The 24827-nt window shown below is 44.2% G+C and overlaps 1 protein-coding gene across 3 annotated transcripts in view; it reads left to right on the forward strand.

The window, feature by feature from the left end:
- MAPKBP1 (mitogen-activated protein kinase binding protein 1) overlaps positions 1-24827 on the forward strand; it is a 533456-nt gene that overhangs the window by 491600 nt on the left and 17029 nt on the right. For all 3 annotated transcript variants that reach the window (XM_069208767.1, XM_069208768.1, XM_069208769.1), the window contains exons 25-27: positions 2961-3106; positions 6167-6343; positions 7504-7588. In XM_069208767.1, the coding sequence (XP_069064868.1) occupies positions 2961-3106; positions 6167-6343; positions 7504-7588 (408 nt within the window). The remainder of the gene's footprint in view (positions 1-2960; positions 3107-6166; positions 6344-7503; positions 7589-24827) is intronic.

Consider the following 24827-nt stretch of genomic DNA (forward strand, 5'->3'; position numbering starts at 1 on the left):
AGGTTCTGCTTCATTAGTGTTAGTTATTAGCTTAGATTCCTTCCTGTTTCCCCCGAGTACACAAATTGGAAGACTTGGGAGTTTGTTCAGACCTCTCTGCTTCTATTCCGTTGTGGAGCTCCATGCCAGAACATCTGCCACAGACTCTAGCCCCATATGGGCTTCTGAATGTTCTTCCCACCACTCCAACCAGGCCTTCAAGGTCTGCCAATCCTGTGCTCTACGAGATCATGTGCTCGTTCAGTTCATACAATGCTGAAGACCTGCATACAGCCAGGTACTATAGTACTTTTGTGTCTAAGGCTTCACTATTGCTGTCTTGAGTTGCCTAGCCGATCTGCATTGACGAGTGGCTGAAAGATATCGTTGTCTTTTGTTAAAAACAGCATGATTCTTTAAGCTCGTCATGTGAGGTAATCAAGTGTTTAAGAGCTTAGTGCTGCTGTCTTGAAGACGATTGTGCTTAAGGCTTGGGTTGGTCTATAGACAGGGCATGCAGCTGCCAAAGGTGTTTGCCCTGGAGCCTACACTTCTAGTTCTTTTCAAATGACTGGTGATCTCACTGAGGAGAGGATGGGGTTCTCACTTATGAGAGAGATGTATCTTGTACATATTGAGTGGAATGGTGTTCATCTTTATTTCTACTTTGCTGTTCTTTATTAGTCTGAGGTACATGAAGATAGTTATGTATGAATCATAACCATGTCCTTTCATACAGGCTTATTGTCCAATTTTCTTCACATGGCTATCTTCATACCTGTGAACAGCCTCAGCTCTCGCAAGAAGGTGGTGATCTATTTAACTGTGTGAGGTGTGGAAGAGGGTTTGTGCCTCTTCCAGCATTATTTGAGTTGTAGAAAGTATAGATGATGTAAAAAGTTGCTTCAAAATTGGATGAGGCCTTTCGGGATTGCATCTTGCTGCATCTCCAAGATGTGCTAGTACCTGCTACGCTTGAAGCCTGCAAAAGCTTTTTGGGTTAGCTGAGGTGGCGTGGAGTGTTGGTAGTCCGTTTGTTGTGGGCTTTCTTTCTCACACTATTGCTGAAGAATATGCTAAAAGTTTGTGTCCCTGAGGTTTGGGTTTGTGAACAAGTTGACTAGTTATTTGTTGGTGGTTGTGATGGGTCCCTATGTGTTTGAACCTCTGTCAGTGTCACTTTACCTTGGGTGTTGGAAGGCTGTAGTAGTAAGTACCAAATGTGTGCAGAAAATCTCTTGGACTGTCGCCACACTGACATCTTGGAAAGCAGTTGAGGTGTGGATGCCTTTCAAACGGTGAAATATTATATTGAATGAAAACTGGTTGTCCTCCGTTGAGGTGTATGTCAGTAGCACATACTTGGCTACAGCTTAACAATCAAGTTCACTCAAAAGGCGTACATTGCAGACGTGAAAGGGTTCATATCAGTCTGGTTTGGGGACAAGTGGGGAGGGTTACAAGGCTGCCTGCTGAGGACTGGATGGAGGCAGAAGTGAAATGATACCTCTGGAGGCATAAGGAACACATTGAGGTGCTCAGATGAATGTTAGCAAACTGAAGTTTTTTTCCTTGGGGGTATCAATGAAAGAAGCACATTCTGTGAGTGGTGTAGTCGATGGATTAAAGTAAAACATCTTCATTATCTTTATAGATAATTTTTTTAGCCTCTGGCTCATGGGCTGGTAAAGAGTACTCTTTCAACTTATGTATCAAAGGAGTGTCTTACATGCCATTAAATATGGGTATCTTTGGTGGCTGAACTGGGAACTTTCCTTGCAGCCAGTCTTAAAAATAAATAAGTGTGTGTGTATGTGTATGTATGTGTGTGTATATATATGTGTGTGTGTGTGTGTGTGTGTGTATGTATGTATATATATATATATATATATATATATATACATACATACACACACACACCCACAGCTTGGCAAAGGTCAGAAAAATCTATTCTCATTGGTTATACAGCAACTAGTGTAATGTAAGGTGCTTTGCATTGTATACATTAATGTAATCCATATCACTCCTTTATTTGTCGCTTCCAACAACTAGTTTGATCCAGTGAGTAGCCAGTTTCCAGCGAGCAGTCGTAAACTTGGTCTAGCTGTGGCTCATTGTAGGACAGAGGGCTGGAACTTTGCCACAGCATCCCTTCACTGCATACGCTGTTGAAAGGAATTGGATTTACCCTGGATAGCCTTATTTAACTCCTTGTTGCACGAGGCCACAACACCAAAAAGGGCCTACCCTCCAAATTTAATTGTCTAATTTATCTGCAGGGCTTTTTAATCTGTGGTGTCCTTCGTTGGGTTATCAGACCTCAGTGTCCTAAACATTTCTGTCAAACCTTAATGTGCCTTTTAATAAACCAATTAACTAAAAACGTGCAAGATGTTTTCTGAGGAGTTATTGTCCTATCACCAGAGAAGCTGTTCTCCGAGGCCAGTCAGAAGAGCTTTCTGGCCATTGGGTGCTTTCACCGTAGGTAATCTGTCTTTGTTTTGCTCTCTGTAATTCTGTGTCCATTTGAAATAGTTTTTCAGTTAGGAAACAATTTTGACAAGGCCGGGGTAAATTTCTTGTTTGCTTTCATATGTAGTTTAAACCTGCTGTGAAGCACAAGCTTGTCTTTCTTGGAAAACCTAGTTGATGTTAAACTGCATTGAGAACTGGCACGGATTCCTACCTGGCTTAAAATGATGTTCCCAAATGCAGTAATGTTTTGAAAACCAATCATAACTATTAGTTCAGGTCTGGTTCATTGACTGAGCGTAAGCCTTGGTGATTATTTATAACTTTTCAGCTTGCTACCGTTCTCATCTGCATCTTATGTGAAAACGTGCCCTGTGAATGGATTATGACGTTTCTGCCCAAATCAGTGTGAACCCTATATGTAAAACAATTGAAAGTTCATTCAATAAAACTCATTTCAAAGTTTGATTACTTAAATTCCACTCATTTTAATTGCATCTTTCTTACAGTGAGTTCCAGGTTAAGGAAATTCCTCAAAGGAAATCAGGTAGAGATTACCAGGCAAATGGATGCCAAGATAAGAACAGCCCGGACAGCGCATGCTCAATGGATTACTGCAGTAGTCGACTTTCCAGCCCAGAGCATCCAAATGAGGGTGAGCTTAAGGTGTAACATCCAGCCCTGGTAGGACTGATGAGCTGTAGGCCTTGTAATTATTAAAAGCACTTCCAGATGCAGTGAATTGATAAGCGGGTGTTAGAGCAGACTTTAGATTTTCCTAGCCAGCACCAAGGAGAATCTGGGTCCTGTTAAGACAATGGAGATTAACATTATGCTTAGTCTTTTGTTACTCTGCACAGCAGAAACATTAAAGTTTACCAATCTTTTTAATGTCCTAACTGCACATCCCAGAAATCCATACAAAGACTAGTTGCAGAAAATGACCCCTTCACAACATCCAATACCATACTCTATCGTAGCAACACCTCTGTTTTTGAATTGTCTTGTAACCAGACTTGTCCTGTTTCAATCCTCTTTAGAACTGCTTTCCAACAACTCTGTGCTTGTTATGCCATTATGGACATTTGAAGATCGGACTGGGAAGTTAAAAGCATCCGAAATGTGTTCCTTTTCCTAATCATTATATTTTTGTGACCTTGGCTGGGGTAGTGCTTGCCTCTGTGTACTGGAGTCTTGACTTTAATTTTCAAGACTGTTCAGGCTGTAGTGGGTATTCTGCTTTCTCAAAGCTTAGTCAAAATATTCAGTAGGTTTAATTTATAATTTCCTGAAGACTGACTCCCTTTTCTAAGTCTGTTTTCTTGTAGTCCTCTTAGCTAATGAAAAACCAAGAAGCAGACTGGCTAAATCCTTTTCCAAACTTTCTTAAACTGGGGGAATCTCCTGTTGGAACTAATAGATGTGTGTTTGAGTGTCCTCATTTAGCCAGTCTCAGGATTTCCCTTTTAGAAAACTTTGTTATTGAGTTTTCAATTGTGCAACACACATGTATCATTGCACATACTATAATAGAGTAACAGCATATACACCAGCATATCCAGTCTGTAAGAATAACCGCAGATGCCGTGGGACATGACTCCAGTGACTGCCTTGGCTGTTGAAGTATGTCTAGATAAATTATTTTTTATCTCTGCTTGAGCTGAAGTACTGAGCGCCACACATATAGATAGATAGATAGATATAGATCTAGATATAATGGCCAGGAGAGGTTATCAATCACAACCAGTTTTTCTATGAGTCTTGGAACAAAACCTGTTTTGACTGTGGGCTGAATTTTATCTAAGGCGGAGTAGGTTTTCACATATATGACCTTACCTTAACAAATGGGTTGGCAAAGGGCCACCCTTTAGTCCAAGACGGTTCTGGCTGTTTAGGATCCTTTTTAATGAGCAGACTCCCACCTCTGCCCTTTTGGAACAGCTTCCCAGGTCTCTGAGCATTCTTTTAATGGGGGCCCATGAGACTGCGCTGTTTGAAGGTTGAGATCCCCCAGCAAATAATATGACCTATATGTAAAGCGTGCGGTACTTCTCCACGTTCCCCCTCCCCCCCAAGCCATGGGTCTCTTGGCGCTGTAATAACAGATGTTTATTATCTAAATCAACAGTACTCATTTTATCTACCCTGGGAGAGAGACTTGGTGGACTTGCCACGATTAGAACCTTTGACCATTAAGTCATACACAGATCGCTGGAGTGGATGCATTTGTACAAGGATCCAGCAACGAGTAGATTGTCCTAGCATACTGCCAGTGATCCAATTATGTCCTTCCTGGGATCTCGGAGTACAGATGTTTTGGTTAAATGTATATTGTTGCTGTCGCATTGCCTAAACTGCCGGGCTGAGACATTCTGCTATCTTTATCAAGGTTCTTCCTTAGTATGTTTTGCACATACTCCACCTTCAGAACAGAAGTGCACACACGTGAGGTGCCTGAGTTTATCCCAAACAAAGTTCGTTCATGTACTGATTCTTACCTTTTGGACTAGGGGGGTACGGTTTGATTATTTTGATGATCCTATGCTATGCCAAAAACAAATGCCCCCTATATTTCTTCAGATCTGTAAAATGGCCCAGATTTTACCCTAACATATTTTGCAAGTAGAATATTTCGGTGGACAACATTACGAGATCTTGTTACCCTCATGGGGCTCTGAGCCTGACCCTCCAATTAAAGTGATTGGCTGAATCACTAGATCAAAGCATGAACCATGTCTCCCCTTTTTGTGGTGGGCAGACATGCTCATGAAAATACACAAGATCAAAAGTAAGGATTTGAAAACATTTGAGGCAAAAGTGCCTTGTGTAGTCTGTGGTCTTGTATTCACACAGGTGGTCAGTCTAGTACATTCAGTTTGCATGCTGAGATTCTCTCAGTGGTAAAGATGCAGGGCTGCTGAAAGGGAGTCCTGACTTAAAAACGTGTGGTTGCTGGCCTGACTGCCTCCTCTGTCCTCAGCACTGCCCCGTTCGGCATCAGCAGGATTCCAAGCAGCATGAATGAGTCCTTCAAGCTTATAGAGCAGTGGCGTGAACACCAGCTAGGACTGAGTGCACTGCTGTTGGCTATAACCTTATGTGGGATGGTATTGTCTTGCTGGCCTTCCAAAACATTGGACCTGTCATTACTTGATAGCATCTCGAAAGGTTTGACCAGCTGGGTTAAAGGAAAGAGCAGATAGCCTCTGGTGCACACAAGGTACAACATAATCAAAATCTAGTTGCTTCAAACCTGATTAAGGTTATTTGACAAAATGAAACTTTAAAGCTATGATGCATTTGGTTACATGCACTTGTAGCAACGAAGAAGAAATATCAATAACAAAGAAGTAATATCAATAACAAAGAAGTATTGCTGCATTGAACATAGTGCTGAGAATTATCTGTGAGGTCTTTAGGTCTAGCTCACGCTTTCCCGACGTTTCTGGGAAGCGTAACTGGGATGTAAAAAAAAAAAAAAATCGTTTTGTTTTTCAGTCTGCAGCATTAATAGTTTAAACATGTTTCACTCCATTGGCACATAGATGCAAAGTAAATTAAACAAGCCTTTGTTTCTCACGTTCATTTATAGAGTTGAGGCCATTCTTTGGAAAATATTTTAAAGAGCAATAACACCATTCAAACATCTTCTGCATTTAATTGTCTAAATACAATGTTTTCAATGCGTTGCTCTTTCCCTCTGTCTTAAACCAAGATTCTGAAAGCACAGAACCCTTGAGTGTGGATGGCATTTCATCAGACCTGGAGGAGCAGGTGGAAGAGGAGGAAGACGCAAACACCTGTATGATCAAATCTCAAGTGGCCAGCACCCCGGATCAAGAGGCCTTCTTGAAAGAACACTTTGAGACGTTGGCAAGCAACGCGTTCCTAGGTGGTTTTTTTTATGCCTGTGTGTTATTTGAAATGGAAATTAAACTTTTCAATGTATGTGAGCGTACCATGCCATGGAGTCATGTCATATGCAGACAGGTGAAGAATTATGGTTAAAGAAGGAAGGCATAGTAAGCATTGGCTTAACTTGAAGATGACCTCAAGCTTGACATGGTGTGATGTGGTCGATCAATCCTTAATCCTTACCCAGGAGAGCTAAAAAGCAATGGAAGACAAACTTGTAAATAAAATGGAGTAAAGCCGTAAATGGGGTGATAAAGTGAGTTTGTGCATCTTGGAACAAAATTTAAATAAAGCAGTGTAATTTAAGAAAGAGTAAAGCAGTAAAGAGGGTAAAAAGGAAAGACGTGTGGTAGGAGGTAGAAAAATTTCAAAGTAAATAAAAAAATAAATATTGCTATCCATCCAATGACTGCACAATTGGGTAAACAAAATCTAAGTTTATTTGACAATGGCACATTTTTTGTTTAGAGGAAGTAGTTCTTTCGGATTGCCCTGAAGAACAAACGAGCCCTTTGGAGACTGGCAAACCTAAAGCTATAAACTCATTTGATTACAAGTGTAAAGCTCACAATTTTAAACTGAGACCATCAGTTGGGAATGGCCTCTCGTGTATGCGTGCCAATCATGGCACTTCTGACGAAAGTGGTGGCCTTGCTCAGTAGCTATCGGAGGTGTTTTGGCCTGGCAGAGACAAAGTACAATTGTTGTGTTCTGTGGTAAGGTTTGAAGGACAGCATTTTTGCAGTGGTAAATTGAGCATTTGTAGTTGGACGAGAAAGGAGAATTGTTGCAATGGATTTAAGAAATGCTACTTTCTTTAGTCTGTTATGAGAGTACAAATGCCTACCTCTGAGAATATGAAGGTGTGCCACCTTAATCGTGACGGTAATAACTGGTTTTAAGTGAAGGGTCAGTTTTTCCCCGTAAAGCTGAGTGAGATGGAGGTGTCTGGCGGCATATAAAATAGCAAATGCACTAAATGTCAGTTGATGTTTACACTTAAGTTGGAATTCGAATAACCATTTTCAAATTTGTCGACATATCTTCATTGTTTGGGAATAACTTGTATTTTAGAAACCAGTCACGGTATTGTGTACGTCTCTAGCGTTTTGCTATTTATATTGTATCGGTTTGCAGAAGGAACACACAGAATTCCAGATGGGAACGAATGTGCCAGCATGTCATCCCGGTTTTTGGCCTTGTCTCAGTCCACAACCCTCAGGTATAGTCTAAAACCATGTGTTTTTTTTTCCGGGGGGGGCGGGGTTCATAAACTACTTTCCAACATGTTAGTTTGTAGTGGACAAGGTGCTAAACTTGATGAATGTTTATGTACTGACAATTTTGCTGTTAGTAAGATGAACAATGCATGCATTGTGCATTGGAATAATTTGTTAGCTCATTTTCTTTTAATAATCTGTTTTTATTAAATTTCATTATAGCACATTGTTACAAATGTACACCTTGTGGATATATAGTTTGCATATTCAACATGTGAAAACCAGTCTCTTATGTATTTTCTATGTTTTTCCTGGTACTTTGAATGCATTCCCACTCCCCAATAAACCTAGGGGTGTGTCCGAGGATTATCAAAGGTTGTATTAATGGTATGTCATAACTCGTTGCAATTAAAAAGCATCAAGTGTTGGCAGTTGTCTTGGACTTAGCAGGCCACTGACACTTTTGAGGTTCAGTAATTCAATAGGTATATGGCTTGCCATTGTACTGGAAATTAAACCATGGGGATTGTTTGGCAGGAACTGTTAAAGGTTACCACATTGACTCAGCCTTTATGGACTGGATCAAGAGGATTAGAATGTGTCTCCATTGCTCAAATGTTCCCCTGCTGTAATTAATAAAGAACAATGGGTAAAGATGTATTTTTCCATTATGCAGCTATTGTGACTTTGGCTTATCGTAAGATTCCAGATCCCCACCCAGTCAGCCTTTGTCGAATGTTTTAATAGCGGTGTGGTTATGCCCAGCAATACAAAGGAAGCATCAGAAGGGGGAGTATGGCAGAATAAGTTCATCACAGTAAAAGTATCTAGATCCTGAAGGGCCTAATCTGTTGGCAGTCCCACAAATGTATCTGAAAAATCACTTGAGTCCACAGCCCTACCGGCACACTGTACTTTTGGAGATTAATTTTATTGGCTGTCTGTGAGTGTCTGTCAGCGTAATGTGGTAAGGCTTACCCAGTGTCTCAGATGGGCATAATGAAAGCACTCCCTTGCTGTTGCACAAATGTGTACAAGTCTGGAAAGTTTGCACTTACTGCCCTTCCAGCATGTCTGATGTGGTAAGGCATAATGCCCAAGGCCACTTGTCAAATACACTGGTATGTAGAGTACCAAGAAGGTGAGGTTAAAATGAATAGATGTGTGAAGTGACATAAGTAGCATCTCCTTTGTGGGATCTCTAATGTTGGGGTACTTAAAAAAGCATTTGTTGTTCTGAAGGTTTGTGGGCTTTGGCTTCCAATTTAAATCCCAAATTGTCCTCCCGGCTGTCCATGTGGACCCAGTGTTTATCCATCTCTCTGGGAAACCAGCCGACTATTACGCAGAGTTGTTCTGATCAATAATACAACAAAGTCTGGAATGGCTAGCTCCCACACCTGCCCCTTTAATTATGTTAATGAGTGTGGTGCCTTATTATCTCCAAACCATCAGTATGAGTCAACATATTTTAAGTTCTACAAAGAATTGTCATGCCCTTTTCGAAGGGGTCTGGAACAAGTAAAGGGTTTGGGGTAGATTTGTTCATTTTGATGACATTCATCCTACCAAACAGTGAGGGGAATAGTGGTGATCATCTAGAAGTCTTCACCTAAAGAATTTAGTAGTGATGTGTTACCCTATAGAGAGCTTCTAGATTAAATAAAATGTGGAGGCCTAAATATTTTATGGAGTTCTTGGTCCAGCCGAAAGGTATCTGATAGGTTATTGCACTCTCCTTCTCTATGGGCATGGCAAGATTGAGAATCTCAGATTCAGTGATTATTTTAAGGCTTGAAATCTTTTCAGATTTTGAGTGGATGTTGATGTGTAAGGTAAGTAACTGGTGAGGTCAGCGACCATAACCTCTTGTAGGAAATTCACCTTCTGAATGGTCACCCAGATGTTTCACCTTTTTTCTGGGCTCTATTTTTTTTGTTGGACTTAGCTTAACAGGTGTAACAGAGCCGAGTTCTATGGGTGAACAGGAGTTAAGTGCCTGAGCACCCCCCCCCCCTTTTAAATAAGATTAAGTTGGCTTATCCCTGAGTAACGCATTTAACTTGCCTATAAGTCCCTAGTATATGGTGTAGAAAATGCACCCCATGCCTGGAAATTAAATATTTCTTGTGGACTACAGCACCTATAGTGCGGTCCCCAAAGTGGGCCTGTACAACATGGCGTCCGGCTTAAAATGTGTAGCGTGACTTCAGCAGCCTGAAAGTCTGCTGTCAAATGTGTCACAATACCTTTTTGTGACAGGCAGGAAACCCTTGTTTTAAATATGGATAAGTCACCCCTAAGTAACCCTCTTGCCCGCAAGATAGGAAGCCTGGTATTTAAAGGTAGGAACATGTGTGAAGTTAACAATTGCATGTTCTTAAGTGAATAGGCCCAAAAGCTGTTTTTACTGACAGTGCTGTAGCTGAATACCAGAAAATGTCAAATTACATATTAGAAACTTGAATCTGTAATTTATGACAGGAAACAGCTACAAACATTATGCAAAGGCTATTCTTAATCCATTAAAATCCTATTTAATGGTAGTCAGATTGCCAATGTTTTTGAAGGAAAGGTAAATGTTAGAAAATTACCTTTTACCTGCCAAACAGTTTGTTTGCCAGTGCCTGACAAGGTGTGAACACTGCCCTGAGAATGGCCTGTGTGCAGAGGTGTTTTGTCTTCCCTTTGGACTCTGGAACTGAATTAATTTCTAATGGGGCTTACCCTTTGACAAGTAACTAAGGTGAGAACTGGAGACTGCAACCTCTAGCCAGGCTGGTATGAAACCCAGTGGGAAGGGTGCTAGCCCCAGAACCAGTTTTGTGACCGCAGAGGAGATTGCTTATTTTTCTGGCCACAACTGAGTGGGCGCTCAGGCTCTGCATCTTTTAATTCTGGGATTGTTTGCAGTAGGGCAGACGGGAACTGCTGACGTGGGTAGGATTGCCCCTGGGAACATTTATCCAAGTGACTAGGGAGTGTCCAGGAGTCACTCCAACCCACTAGCTGGTGCCAACCATTATTGTGGCATGCCAAGGCACCCTCTTGGGAACACTTTGTGGACCTGCGGAAGAACAGTAGAGGACTGGGCCCTTCTTGCTATCTCCTGTAAGGAGCTCTTAAAGACTGAACCAGCTCCTTCTTGTACCTAGGACAAAAAAGTGGACTTCAAGGGTCCATGGGCTCCGTAGCCACAGGGACACAAGCTGAAAAAAACCTTAAAGCCTGCAAAGCCTTGGCAGGATCAAGCCAAGTCCTAAGAGCTTTCCTTTAAGTCTGGAAACTTTGGGTGAATATCTAATGGGATGAAAAGACTGACTCCTGCAAGATAGGGACAGTGAAACGTTTTGGACTTCCAGACCTCCAAGGACTGGGATCAACCACCAGAGTCGAGCCTGCAAAGGCATGCCCTCCCTGAGTTGGAGAGACCAGTTGTTCTACTTGGAGTGTTCCTCAGCTGCAAATCAGGTCTCAGATGGACCGCGACAAGAAGTCTTTACCTCAGTCTGTCTTGTCAATAACTTTCTTCATTTGCCTTGAGTGCGATCACAACCCGAAGTTGTGCTCCAACTGTGCGCAATGGACCTGAAGGTTTGAAGGGAGTGCACCCTCATGCTCATGACTACATGTCATGCGACTCTGTCCCGGTCGAGAGGATGGCCCTGGAGTTGGTCGCAGAGTTGGTGGTGTTTGCCCCATTCTGAATCGTCGGGACATTCAGATAAGTCAAAACACAAGAAGTAGTAGTCAAAGCGTGTTTCAACTACTCTGCGGCCATGGAGACACAGGAGCATCTGCCTTCGAGGCCTAGCTCAGAGGCTGAGCCTGGGCTGACTCCACATTTCCTTGAGTTTCCAGGAGCTGGCGCAACCCTCACCCAACTCAGGGAGTCTTAAGACGCCATGTGCACCATATTTGGGCAGCCTTTGGGCCCCGGGGAGTCAGCAGGGGCACTGCTGTTTTTACCCAGTGGCTTCAACCCTAGCGTAGGTGGTGCCCCGAGGATTCACTTATGGATCCGGACCAACGCTGGTCATGCCACCTCTGCATTGGTCCCGATCCGACGCTCCCAGTGCCCACTTGCAGCACCATCCCCATTTTAATCCCTCACTCAACGCCTTATTCAGCACCTTTGGGAGCTTTGCTTGCCAGATCAGATCTTGAGTCCGATTCCCATGGGCTTGGTCAAGGGATGGGAGCTTGGGGAAGGGTGCTATCCTGGACCCTGTAAGCCAGCCTTATGAACAGGATATAGAGTGGTGTGAGGAACTGGGTGAAGCCAGTGACCTGGATACTCCCCCCCCCCCCCCCCCCCCCCCGAAATCCTGGCACACTTTCTCCTCCTACCGTGGCTATGGAGGAAGAAGCATATTTTGCAGTTGTGGTGCGGAGAGCTGCTGAAATCCTCAGCCTTCAGTGGCAGTCAAAACCAATGTCTTGTCGAAGGTGCTTCAGAGGGAGTCTCCAGGCTCCTCCCATTTAACAAAGCCCTCCCCAGTGTCCTTTTGGGTACCTGGTCCATACCCAATACAGGTACTCCTGTGAAAAGGACAATCACCCGCCTAGCATTGCGCTACTCCTACGCTCTGTGGGATGCATGTGCTGCCTACGGTACCAGCGGAGGCCTGGGCCATGCTCACCCAAGAAGTGTCAGACAGGAGAGATGCAGCAAAGTTCACAATTGGATGTGGACTTGACATGACTGTCTCGCTAGGCGGAGCGGTTTCATCAACGGTGGCCCTTCGGTGCCACGCCTTGCTATGCACTAGTGGCTTTTAAAGGGTGTTGCGTCTCCTTGCATGGCTCCCATCTCTTTGGAGACAAAGGACAGTCTGGCTACGACCCAGTACTTGAGGGTTATCTTCTGCCCGATGCCATCCCCAGTCCGCTTTTGCCCCCTTCGTGGCTATGGAAGGGGCTATCATCCATGCCAGTTCCTGCCCAGCCACCATGCCACGCATGCTCCCTAGCTCCTGTGTGGCTGAGGGGGTGGTATCCACAAGCCATGTGGAACAGGCAGCCAGAGGTCGAATCAGTCCACCACTCTTCCCACAGCTGTAGCCCCCAAACACTTCTAATCTGCCCTTATACAATCGTGCACCCAGTTGGTGGCAGGATCCATCCTCCCTTGCCCCACTGGCAGTCCCTAACATCAGACAGGTGGGTTTTTCAGTTGGTCCAAAAGGGCTACTCCCTCCTCTTACTGACCTTTCTCCCCCGCTCCCCCCATATGCCACAATCTCAAAACTGGCTCAAGGAAGTTCTCTCTTGGCCAAGGGAGCCATAGAAAGGGTCCCAATGCAAGAAGTAAGTCATGGTTGCTATCTCTGCTACTTCCTTGTGCTGAAGGACAGATGCCGCCATCCTCTCCTAGACCTGCAAGCCCTCTTACTTCCTCAAGAAGGAGAAATTAAAAATGCTCTGCTTGGCTCTGTCTGCCCTGGACCCAGGAGACTGGATGGTGCTGCTGGACTTACAGGACACACATTTCATATCCTCATCTGCCCTTCCCACAGACGTTGCCTCTGGTTCATAGTCTGCCACAAAAATTTGGTTTGCTGTGCTTCCTTATGGCCTTACCAACACCCCTCACTTGTTCACTAAGATGATGGCGGTGGTTGTAGCTCAACTGCGGAGATCAGGGGTCAGTCTTCCCCTATCTTGACAACTGGCTGGCGTTCCACCTCCAGACTATGGCTGACCGCCTGCACTTGCTGAGGTTCACTATAAACCTGCCAAAGTCCAACATGACTCCTGCTCAGACGCTCCCTTTCATCTAAGCTGTCCTGGACACGGTGCAGTTTTGGGTGTGTCCTCCCAAGTGGTGAGGCCAGGATATTCTGCCTATGATACTGATGTTTCAGCCTCTACCCTAGATTTCAGTGGGAAACTGAGGCTGCTGGGACTTATGGCCTCTTGAATCCTGCTGATGACATGTATGTTGGCATATGCGGGCTCTGTAGTGGGACCTGACATTTCAGTGGGCACCGCATCAAGGGAGTCTCTCCGACATGGACCAGATCTCGGAGGGAACTGCAAAAGATCTGCAGTGGTGGCTGATGAACTGCGATTGGGTGAGCAGTAGATCGCTCTCCCTTCCCCAACTAGATCGGACAGTAGTGACTGATGTGTCACTCCTGTGCTGGGGTGGCCATGTGGGAGAGGTTGAGGTCAGACATCTGGTCACAGGCGGAGTCCGGGCTCCACATCAATCTTTTGGAGCCCAGGGTGATCAGACTGGCATTGAGAGCATTTCTTCCTTCTCTCAAAGAGAAAGTAGTGCAGGTGTTCACGGACAACACCACCACCATGTGGTATTGCAACAAGCCAAGGAGGGTGGCTTCATGGACTCCTTGCATCTCTGGACATGACTGGAACATCAGGGCATTTCCCTGGTGGTTCAACATTTGGTGGGCTCTCTGAATGCCAGAGCGGACAAGCTCAGCTGACAATGCCTAGTTGATCACAAATGGCGTCTCCATCCAGATTTGGCACAAAGTCTTTCAACTATAGGGAGAGCCTTGGTTAGATCTGTTTGCCTCTGCTGAGAATGTGCAATGTCAGCAGTTTTGCAGGCTGGAGTTTCGAAGGCAGCTCACTCGGCAATGCTTTTCACCTACAGTAGCACTCAGGCCTCCTGTATTCCTTTCCAGTTATAACACTCTTGGGCAGAGTTCTCAAGAACAACCAGGCCCTCCTTGTGGCTCCATATTGGGCACAGATTCTGGTATCCTGAGCTACTGAGCATGGCAGTCGATCCTCCGATCAGACTGCCCCTTCGGGAGGATTTTCTTTCGAGGGGTAGGTTTGGGTTTTCCACTTGAACCAGTCCAGTCTCCACCTTCTTGCGTTGAGATTGAGCAGCGGCAGTTGACAGCTTTTCACCTTCTTCCTGATGTCTGTGATGTTATCTTGCCAGTCAGGCGTTCCTCCACCAAGACTTAGTACACCTGCAGTTGGAAAACATTTGTTGGTTGGTGTTCCCCTTTCTGTCCTTTTTCTGGTTCTTCAATTCATTCTCTCTTACCCAGCAGAACTCTGCTCTGGGCACACTTAAGTTATCTTTCTGCTATCTCTGCAGTCCTTAGATTACTTGATCAGCCCTCTGTTTTCAAATCTCCTATTGTACATACATTCTTGAAAGGTTTACTTCATCTTTTTCCCCCTTTTATCATACCTCAGTGGGACTTGAATTTTGTGCTTACATTCCTCATATGTGCTCCCTTTGAGCCACTTCACAATGGTTATCTGCGGTTGCTCACCATCAAAACAGCTTTTCTTGTGCCTATAACATCTGCCCACTGAGTGGAATTCCGTGTGGAGGATCAACTCTTCGTGGGGTATGTCAGAGCTAAAAAGGGTTGTGCTGTGCAGAAAAGGACCATCTCCAGATTGTGTGCTCTGCATTAAAATCTGCTTTGTATTTGCCAGGAAGCAACCCCCTCATGGCTTACTCATTCCACCAGAGGCATAGCTGCGACCACTGCATTAGCACATGGAGTTTCAGTCCTGGATATTCGCCTGGCAGCAACATGGGCCTTGCTGCACAAGTTTGCCAAGCACAACTTCCTGGACAGTTAGGTCAGTCATAATGGGCATTTAGCCTGTTCTGTCCTACAGAACGTCCTTGCCTGAAATTGGTCTGCTGGCCTACCCACGGGAATGGTATTGCTTTGGTATCTATTCCAAGGTGAGGAATCTGCAGCTAGGAGCCTTCATATGAACAAGTTACTTACCTTTGGTAAGAATTATCTGGTAGAGACTATCTAGCTGCAGATTCATTGCTGACTCACCCATCCACCCCGCTCTGTGAATAGATTTCTAGAGACAGGGCTGTATCCCTTCCAGGGCTCTAATTATCCCCACCAGTGTACAGTGTTCTTCATGGCTCTGTGCTTCCGGTGTGAAAAGTCGTGAAAAAAGCTGACGTCAGCACGTCTGGGTTTCACTTATATAGATTCCAAGGATGTCACTGACAATGCACACAGAACTGAGCAATGCCACCTACCAGCCCACAGAAGGGGTGCCTATCAGTCTTCTGTATCCAGTCTGACATCTGGGATTATTATAAGGTAAGGCATCTGCAGCCACATATAGTCCAGATAAGGCGTTACCGAAGGTAAGTAACTTGTTCATTAAGTGCATTTCTTCAAATGCTCCTAGATCAGTTACAGGCTTCTGATCTGAAATTAGATCAGAAGCCCTTTTATTCTTGCTTTTGCTTTTAGAACTGAAAATGCCCGCCTTAGTTTGCAGTAATTTTCCAATCTGAAATTATGGAACTGAAATAAGTCAGAACTGTTAAACGCTGAATTTGTTAACACATTGATTAGCCCACCTGTTTCAGAAAAATATACTTGCTTGCCTGGCTTCTTCTGCGATAATTTGTACTGTAGAATCCATTTTCAATGTCAAGATATTTGGTTTCTCCGACCCTGGCTAAAGCTATAAAATAGATTTCTGAACTTCTGGTGATCTAAATATACATTTTTCTTTTCAAAGCCTGTGCCGGGACACGTTTCTCTGTACACTTCCATAGCTACAATTACAGTGCCATCATTATGCCTGGTTTTCTCAAGAATAATTTGGGCTTAGTGCCATCCAGCTCACTGCTGCTCAGTTGGGCTTCAGCAAGATTGCCAACATCCTGAATCAATTTACTAATGTACAAGAACTATTTCACCCTTTTTAGGTCGAGCCTCCCAGACCTGTTGTATACACTTTGTGGGCTTACATCCCGCCCATTGCTTTTTATTTGTTACTCTGATTGTCCTTCCAAAATGCTTGCTTGTGATACAACCTTCTTCTTTGTCCCTTTTTTGTCTTTTCTTTCCTCCCACGGAGAATGGCCCAAGTACTGTATCTTTACAATTTGGTTCTTTGTGTTGGATAAGGAATTACTTTTTTCTTGGTTAAAGAGCACCTAACATGACTGCACGTGATTGCTCTGCATTCAGAGACTGAGGTCAAATCGCCACTTCATCCACCCCATCATCCCCTTCCTCATCACTGCTTGTTAAAACATGCAAATAAGCAAACAGCTTGTTCTGAAACTTTTTCTCTCCCCTCACACACCTGTTCTTGGCTCGTGCTCATGGTTTCCAGATTCTAAAGCCTCTGTGGAAAGTACACACAGCCTTGCAGAGGGCTGCAGCCCAGACCAGGCGTAGATCCCGGATGGATGCAGCCCTCTGGAAGCATACAGCAAGGTGGTATGCAGACAATGCTGGTGGGTGTTTTGCTGCAGCCCTGCTCCTTATTGTGCACAGACCAGCTGTGCACAGTGTAGCATGCATGCTTGTGCATAAGCCAGGCGCCTCTTGCCAAAGCTGGTTCCTAGAGGCAATCCTGTGCCTGGTTTTGCTTCCCCACTGCAGGTGATAATCTTTCTATCATTAGGCTTCCTTTGTCTCGCCTCCTTTGGCTGCTGCGGGCCTCGTTTAAGCTCCCTCTTTTACTTGTAAACCAGTTTCCCACATGCCCAAAGGTATTGGCGTGCTTTACACGAGCATCAGTTTAGCGGGTGTTGGATTCACCAGCTACATGTTAATTAGCTCAGGTCAGAACTCCAGTGACTTCAGTCTTTCACATACTACACAAAGCCAGGTGCATTTGCTTTAAGTAAAATTAAGCTTCTTTTCAGCCAGCCACTCATATTTTGGACCAACCACTTATTTGACTTCTATTGGGTTCACGCAGTTATAACTGGCTGGGTATACAAACCATTTGTAGTCTTGGTCCTTAGAGCCAAACGACCCCAGATACATCCAAACCCATGGTAGTCTGTATTCTTGGTTGTTTATTTGAACAAAATCTGCTTGAGGAATGCAGTGATTCAATAACTATAGCGCTATTTACATTGTTTTTTTGGAAATTAGGCACCACAATGCCCTTACAAAACACTGAAAAATACATTGCCAACAATTTTACTTGATTGGCTATTGTAAAGGGACTAAATAGTCACTCTTGTTCCTAAGGTTTGTAATTGCCATCACTCAAGTATGGCCACTGAGCACCAAAATATACTGCTGTTTATCTCTAACTTCTCTTGTATCTTTGACAAGATACAAAATGTTGCTGGCTAGAGGGGTCACAGAGAATTAATTTAAATAATTGCTTCCCTAGGGTATCGTAGTCATGATGACTGCAGCGCTGCTTGCGTCCAAGTTAAGGTAGGTTTGCAAGCTGCTGCTACAGTCTATGCACATCAGCCAATCTCCTGCTCCCACTATCTTCGTTCGCATTGTACAGTTCCATCACTGCATCTGTAGTATGCAGTACTGCTGTTGCTGGTCAGGGAGGGTCATCTGCTGTGAATGACTCCTCTGCAAAGAGCTGTATGTAAAGGGACATGTTCGATCCGCGCATCTGCACACAAAGAAAAGACAAACTTGTTATGGCTGCAGCCTTGATGAGCCTGAAACCTGCAGATGTTCACTTTCTACCCACAAGCAGGTCACGTTTGGCACTTTTAAATAACACTTTAATTTGGGTTGCGTTATATTTCACATACAATTTCTTTCAGCAGTGCTGCTCCCTGAGGGCCACCAGTGAACAGAAGGTTGAATCTTCCTGTCTGAGAGTCAAACTCAGACTGCCTGAAACTGCATAGTTCAGTGACGGTGATCAGCTCACTGAGCTGTCATGCTACGGTTCTTTTTCAGCTAGCATTGTTGCATAGTTTCTCATTATCCTAATGAGACTACTGGAATTGGGCGGCAGAATTCACCTGAATTGTGGGGTACTGAGTACAATTCCACACCATGGGACACCTGTCGGCCGAATACATTTTTTCCCGCCAACTAGCAGTGCCTTATCTCCACCCGAGAGCAGGTATGATTGTGGTAACTGGGTGCATGACAAAGAGGACTTCTCAGGGGAATCGTGGTCGATCAGATCTCATCTCTTTCTCTGTTTAAATTAGTCTTACACAAAGACAAACAGAAGCAGAGTATGGTTCAATAAGGTTTAGTGAAGTAACTGCATATTAGATAAAATGGCATGTATTGCAATAACTAGGATGATAAAACACGGTAGAAGCAAAATTGTGACGAGAAGAGTGAAACACAAAAATAGTCCCACCATACGGTCACTAGGAATAATATAAAGATATTTCCTACCTAAGCTGTTAGAGCATAGTGTGATACGCCCTAATCTGCCCTTCAGGTTCCCCCCCTGGGAAGCCCTCATCCCCCCCCCCCATACCTGAGCAAGGAAGCCATTTGTCTAAAAATACACCTTCCCTATATAGGCCAGAGATTCTGCAGTCTAAGCAAGCAGCTATAACGAAAACATTCAGCGGTCAGCATACAGTTGTGGTCATCTGGCTGGAATCTCCCTCTAACGTGTATGGGACAGAGGTGTTTTTATAATAACAGTTGACATTCTAAGAAAAGGTCCCCACGTAAGTATATCTATATTTCTGTCAATGTTGGAGACAGCCAACCACTTTTGCTAGCAAACTTATCTGACTGCAGCCTTGAGGAAAGCACAAAGTGAAATGATTGCTATGCTGAGAACATAATGCTTTCCTAAGTGAAAGAACAACCGGATAGAAAAAACACTGCAAATGTGGCTAATGCTAGAAAAACAAAGTAATGCTGAATAAAAAGTAACTGGGCTAAAGTGCACAATGGCAGGCCTAGTTTGCTAAAATGTCTAAAACATGGCTAGAATAGTTACACAACCACATCTTTCAACAATGACGCCTTATTCCATTCTTAAGATACTTGAAAAGTAGAAGGCTGTGTTGGATCAGCTTTAATGGGATTTGAACCCATGATTTACAAGCATATTCACCACAGTGAGCCATGCAGCTGCCTGTGTAAAGCAAGGTTTCCTGGATCATGCATGCATTTCTACTCAAGTGTGTTGCTACATTGTAGCTATAAGTGATTGGAACTCCAGCCTTTTATCCATGTTGCTGCTTTTCCCTCCTATCCCTCCATTTTGCTTCTGTTAATCCCAACAATCATCTCCATGTTTCGTCTCCCTATCCCACCCACCCTGTCCCTGTTTCTTCTCTCTCTCCCACCCACCCTGTCCCTGTTTCTTCTTTCTCCTCCACCCACCCTGTCCCTTCTCCCTCCTCCACTGCTGCTGTCAATTCGCCCCACCCCGAAACAGTCTGCGCCCCCACCCCCCCAGGTAAAAAAACAATCTGACCGCTCTCCCCGGCCACAATCTGCCCACCTCCCCCACTCCAGGCCAAAAACAATCTGCCCCCCCCCACTCCAGGCCAAAAGCAAACTGCCCCCACTCGAGGCCAGTAGCAATCTGCCCAATCTAAAAAATCTGCCCCATTAAATCCAGAACAATCTGCCCCACTTCACTCTGCCCCACTCTGATCCAAAACAATGTGCTCCACTCTGATCCAAAACAATGTGCCCCACTCCAACCTACCCCACTGCAGTCCAATCTACTCCATTCCACCCCATGCTAATCCAATTCACCCCCTTTATTCCACCTTAATCCACTCCACCCCAATCCAGACCACCTCATTTAATTTCACCCCACTCCAATCCACCCCACTTCTACAATCTACCTCACCCCAGTCCATCCCATCCAACCCCAATTCACCCCTCCACTCAACACCAATCCACCCCACGCTAATTAACTCTACTCTACTCTAATCTAGTCCACCCAATCCAATCCACCCCTCCCAAATCTAATCTAAACCTCCACAATCCAATCCTCGCCAATCCACTTCACCCTATTTCAATCCATCCCACTTAATCAGCCCACCTACTCTCATCCACTCATTCCACTCAATCCAACGCACTCTACCCCAGTCTACTCCACCCCACTCTGACATTCTTCGCCATTGTACCACTGAACTCTACTCCCCTCTACACTACTCCCCCTACTTCACTCTTTGACACTACTCCAACAAATCCAGGCTAGGGCACTCCACGTCACTAACTTTTAGCCATACTGAACAGCAGCCACGCTGGTGTACAACATGGCAAAAACACATTGCCAAAGCCAATAGGTCTTAAATAGTCGAGACCTATTGACTTTGCTGGTGCTTCTATTTAAATAAGCAAGGTGGGCTATTGACTTTCTGTTCTGTGCATGCATGCAATTTATCGAGCTTTGAGACTTGAGTTCCTTTAGACAGCCCCTGTACAGACCCTTTGCTCTGGGGCTGCATTGTTTGTCTGTGAAGGAAGGGCTGTATGCTGATATTATTCAAGCTGTTTGCGCTTTTGGCAGAGGCATTTCCTCATCTATCTGCAGTGTGTCAGTCTTTTAAACCACCAACGGAACTCCTTACCTTCCTACAATATGAAGTTGTAATAGGGAATTTGCTGAGGCAGGGGGAGGATCAGAACCGGTTTCTCCGTTGATACACTTCACAGAAATCTGTTCTAGCCAATTGCGGCGTGGTGGGGGGGGTTTGAGAGGACAGAATGAGAAACATCGTCTCACATCTTATAAAGGCTACTCCCTCAGCTCTCCAGTAAATAGACAACAAGCATTCAACTCCACATAATTTAACACACCACCAATCAATTAAGTGCCACACAATGCCACCACACAAGTCCATGCTGCATAATTCCACTACGCACCACACATTTAAACATCTCATAATTCCATACCACACAATTTGGCTGCAGACACTTCATGCCACATAATTACAGCTCAATAAATTCAACTCCATATTCTTCTCTGCTCTATGCCACATAATACCACTTCACGTAATACCACTCCACGCAACATAATTCCACTTCAGACCATATAATTACACTCCTCACATCACAGTTCATCTCTAACCCCACAGTTCCACTACAACCTGCATAATTCCATTTCACACCACACATTTACACTCCACATAAAGCCACAAACTCCAAAACACACAATTACACTCCACAAAATTGATTTGCAACCACATACTTCCATACCATTCCACTCCACACATGCCACGTAATTCCAGCCCACATTATTCCACACCATGCCACACAATTCCACACGCCACACAATTCCACACCAGACAATTCATCATGCTACATATTTTCACTACACATAAAACCACTCGACACCACATAATTCAACTCCACATAATCACACTACTCTCACATAAATACAACCCACATAAATCCACTCAGTGCTGCATAGCAAACCATACAAATACACTTAACACCATGCAACATAATTCCATTCAGCATAATTTCACTGAGTGCCACTCAGTTCCAGGCCAACCAATTCAACTCCACAGTTCCTTTCCGCACCACATGATTTCACACCAAGCCTCAATTTTACTCCACAGTTTAACTCTCACCACATATATCCAATCCACAGCACATAATTCCACCTCATGCTGCACAATTAAACACCATGCCACATAATTCCACTTCACAACACACAATACCACTACATTTAATTATACTCCGTCACAATCTCACTATACATTAGTCCAAAACACTCAGTATCACAATTACTATCAACATAATTCCACTGGATGCATGCCACATAATTCTACTACACAACTCCCGTCAACACCACACAACTCCACGCCACACAGTTCCACAGCAGACCATTCCAATCCAACCCACTTAATTTCACTCCACACACACTCATTCCATAATATATGGCTAAAAGACATTGATAATGGCAATAGCTCTCGGATTGCTGCGTAGGCGAGACATTATGACTTTGCCAATATTTGTTATGTTAATGAGTGTATTATTGCATCTCTTCAAGAAAAAAAAAGTTTGCTCCCTTTAGTCCATTGTTCAAACATCCACATACCAAAAATATTCGAACAAGTCTTTCTTCAATTCCTTTCGACATCAAGTCCAAAAGGATAAGTGCTTTCAATTAAGATATTTTTCCTGCCTTGGACTATTTTGACATTGTGAGTCACCAGTGTAAACCAGAAACGTGTGATGTGCATTTCATGAATTACAAGCACTCGCCTGTTTTTATGGTTAAATCAGCCTGTGGGCTTAAAGCTTCAACAGAGGAAAGGGACATTACATTTATGGTTCAGTGTACCCGAAAAGTTGGTTGAGCTTGTTAAGAATACTAGATTGGACCTTTAATTCCTCTGCCTTATGGGATGATCAGGCTGCTTGTGGTCTAAATGCTTGATTTTTCACGTCGCTTTTCTTACCTGATATCCAGATGAGGATTTCCAGCATTTCGATTGTTAGGATGCTAAGGCAAGTTCTAGTGTGGAAAATTGCAGTAGACCAGAACCACAGCTTTCTTGGGTGGATTTTCAACTGGGAACCCACCCATCCTTGTTTCCTCTCCCCCTACCACCTGCCCTGTTTATTCTCTCTCCTTCACCAGTGCGGTCAATTAGCCCCACTCCAATCCAAAACAGTCTACCCCACTCCAATCTGCCCCACAAAGTCCCAAACAGTCTGCCCCGCTCCAGTCCAAGCTATTCAACGCCGCTCAGCAATTTAGTTCTGGTTCAATTCAGTGTTCATCATATGTCCAGGATGGCAGCCCCAGTTAGTTTTACAGAATTTGCCAGATACCCAGTTCTCATGGACCTTTGTTGGACATGCTTAATTGATGCACAGAACTAAATTGTGGAAAGGTGTTGAAGAGGGTGCTGTAGGTAATTATTTCAATGTGTCGGTCCTTCAGGAGGTATTCGTCTCAGAACTAATTTGAACTAGTCTCTAGCCAAACCATTCATAGTATTTTCTCAGTTGGCGCATTCTCTTCAGTGTTGGGAGGGCTCCTCCTATTTTCAGCCAGTGCTTTATGAGATCAGTGCAGAGGGTAAAATCGGGCATTGGCCTGCAGCTTTGGATAATTTTCACATTTTGAGACTCCATTGTTGGTCACTGTAAGCTAACTTACTCTTCAGCATCTCCAGACTCAAAACCGTTGCTTGCATTCTACAACTATTTCAATAAGGAGGCAGGCGAGGGTATCTTTGTGACTGCTGTGGAAAGATGCGCTGCTCCTGCTGGAATAGATATTCGGCCACTTCTGCCAGCTTCCACCCTCCCCTGTAATGTCCATACGTACTCCTATAGGTGAGAAGTCAGCCTGTCTTAGATAAAATGTTAAGCCTGTTGGTGTTCTAATGGGATGGATCGCTGTGCCCGCTGACAAGGCCAAACCAAAACTCTGCTAGATTTGTCTCCTCCATGGCCAGCAGTCTCCATCCAGTCTAAACAATTGGCTAGTCGGGAATATCAGTGATACTCCTATGCCCTTTTTTGGTGTTACTTTGACTTTTTCTAAATTTCCACATTTAGTGCCTTGCGGACAAATATGGGTATGCTTGCGGCTAAACCCTGTATACTGCTTGTTCTTCTTTATTTTCTGTTTTGTAGACGTGACTTTTTCTAAGAATTCCTTGCAGTGTTTCCTAGATCCTATTACTCCAACGGCCCTTCAGTATGAGGCTTTCAGCTTTCCTTTCAAAATTCCGAAGTGATGTCAACATCCTTTGGGGGAAGCCGAAATTGAGAAGGTAGAGTTGATATCTATGGCTGAGCCTGCTATTTTCTGCTTCCGAATTGTGTGCAGAGCTCACTGCCCCTACCTTCTGTTCTTTCATAAAAAGCAGGAGTCATCAGACAGGGGCTTGCCCTTTCCTGGAGTCGGGAAGCATGGCTAGGGAGCATGTGATCCCCACTACGAAGGCAGCGGCTGACCCTCCTTGTGCCCACCCTGCGTGCTCGCTGTGACGAGCGCTTACTTTAGTCCCTGCTCCCCACCCTAAAGAAACAGAAGGAACAGGACTAGCACCCACCAAGAAGATCACATCACGTTCCCATCTAAGGAGCCCTTAAGCCCTTTGTCCCACAGATCTCAGAACGTGACACTTGTAATCATTCTTCAGATGTGGGGACATTTCAAAACATAGGTTTAAGTCAAACTTTTTTATTGGAGGATATCCCCATTTGCTCACCACCATATTTGTAAAACTTAATTTTGCTTACTGCTCTTTCAATGCTCTATACATTATATTTAATCCGATTATAGGGGGGTGGGGGACCTACTAACCAGTAGTTTTGTCGGACACCACATCTGTTCTACAGTATTTAAAAAATGTGTATGCCAAATGTTTTACTTTTGGGGGAGGGATCCTAAAATATTGCAAGACCACCAAATTAAAGAAAACCAGTATGGTGCAAACTCTTAAGAATATATCAATGATTGCCATAAGATTCTAGGAGGAAGACGTTTTCATGCTTTGTAGGGCTCTGCTTGCTTTTTTTGGACCTTTGCTCCTCCCACTTTTGAGACCCTCCTGGCTGTTAG

Source organism: Pleurodeles waltl, chromosome 9 (assembly GCF_031143425.1).
Source record: "Pleurodeles waltl isolate 20211129_DDA chromosome 9, aPleWal1.hap1.20221129, whole genome shotgun sequence".
NCBI lineage: Eukaryota > Metazoa > Chordata > Amphibia > Caudata > Salamandridae > Pleurodeles > Pleurodeles waltl.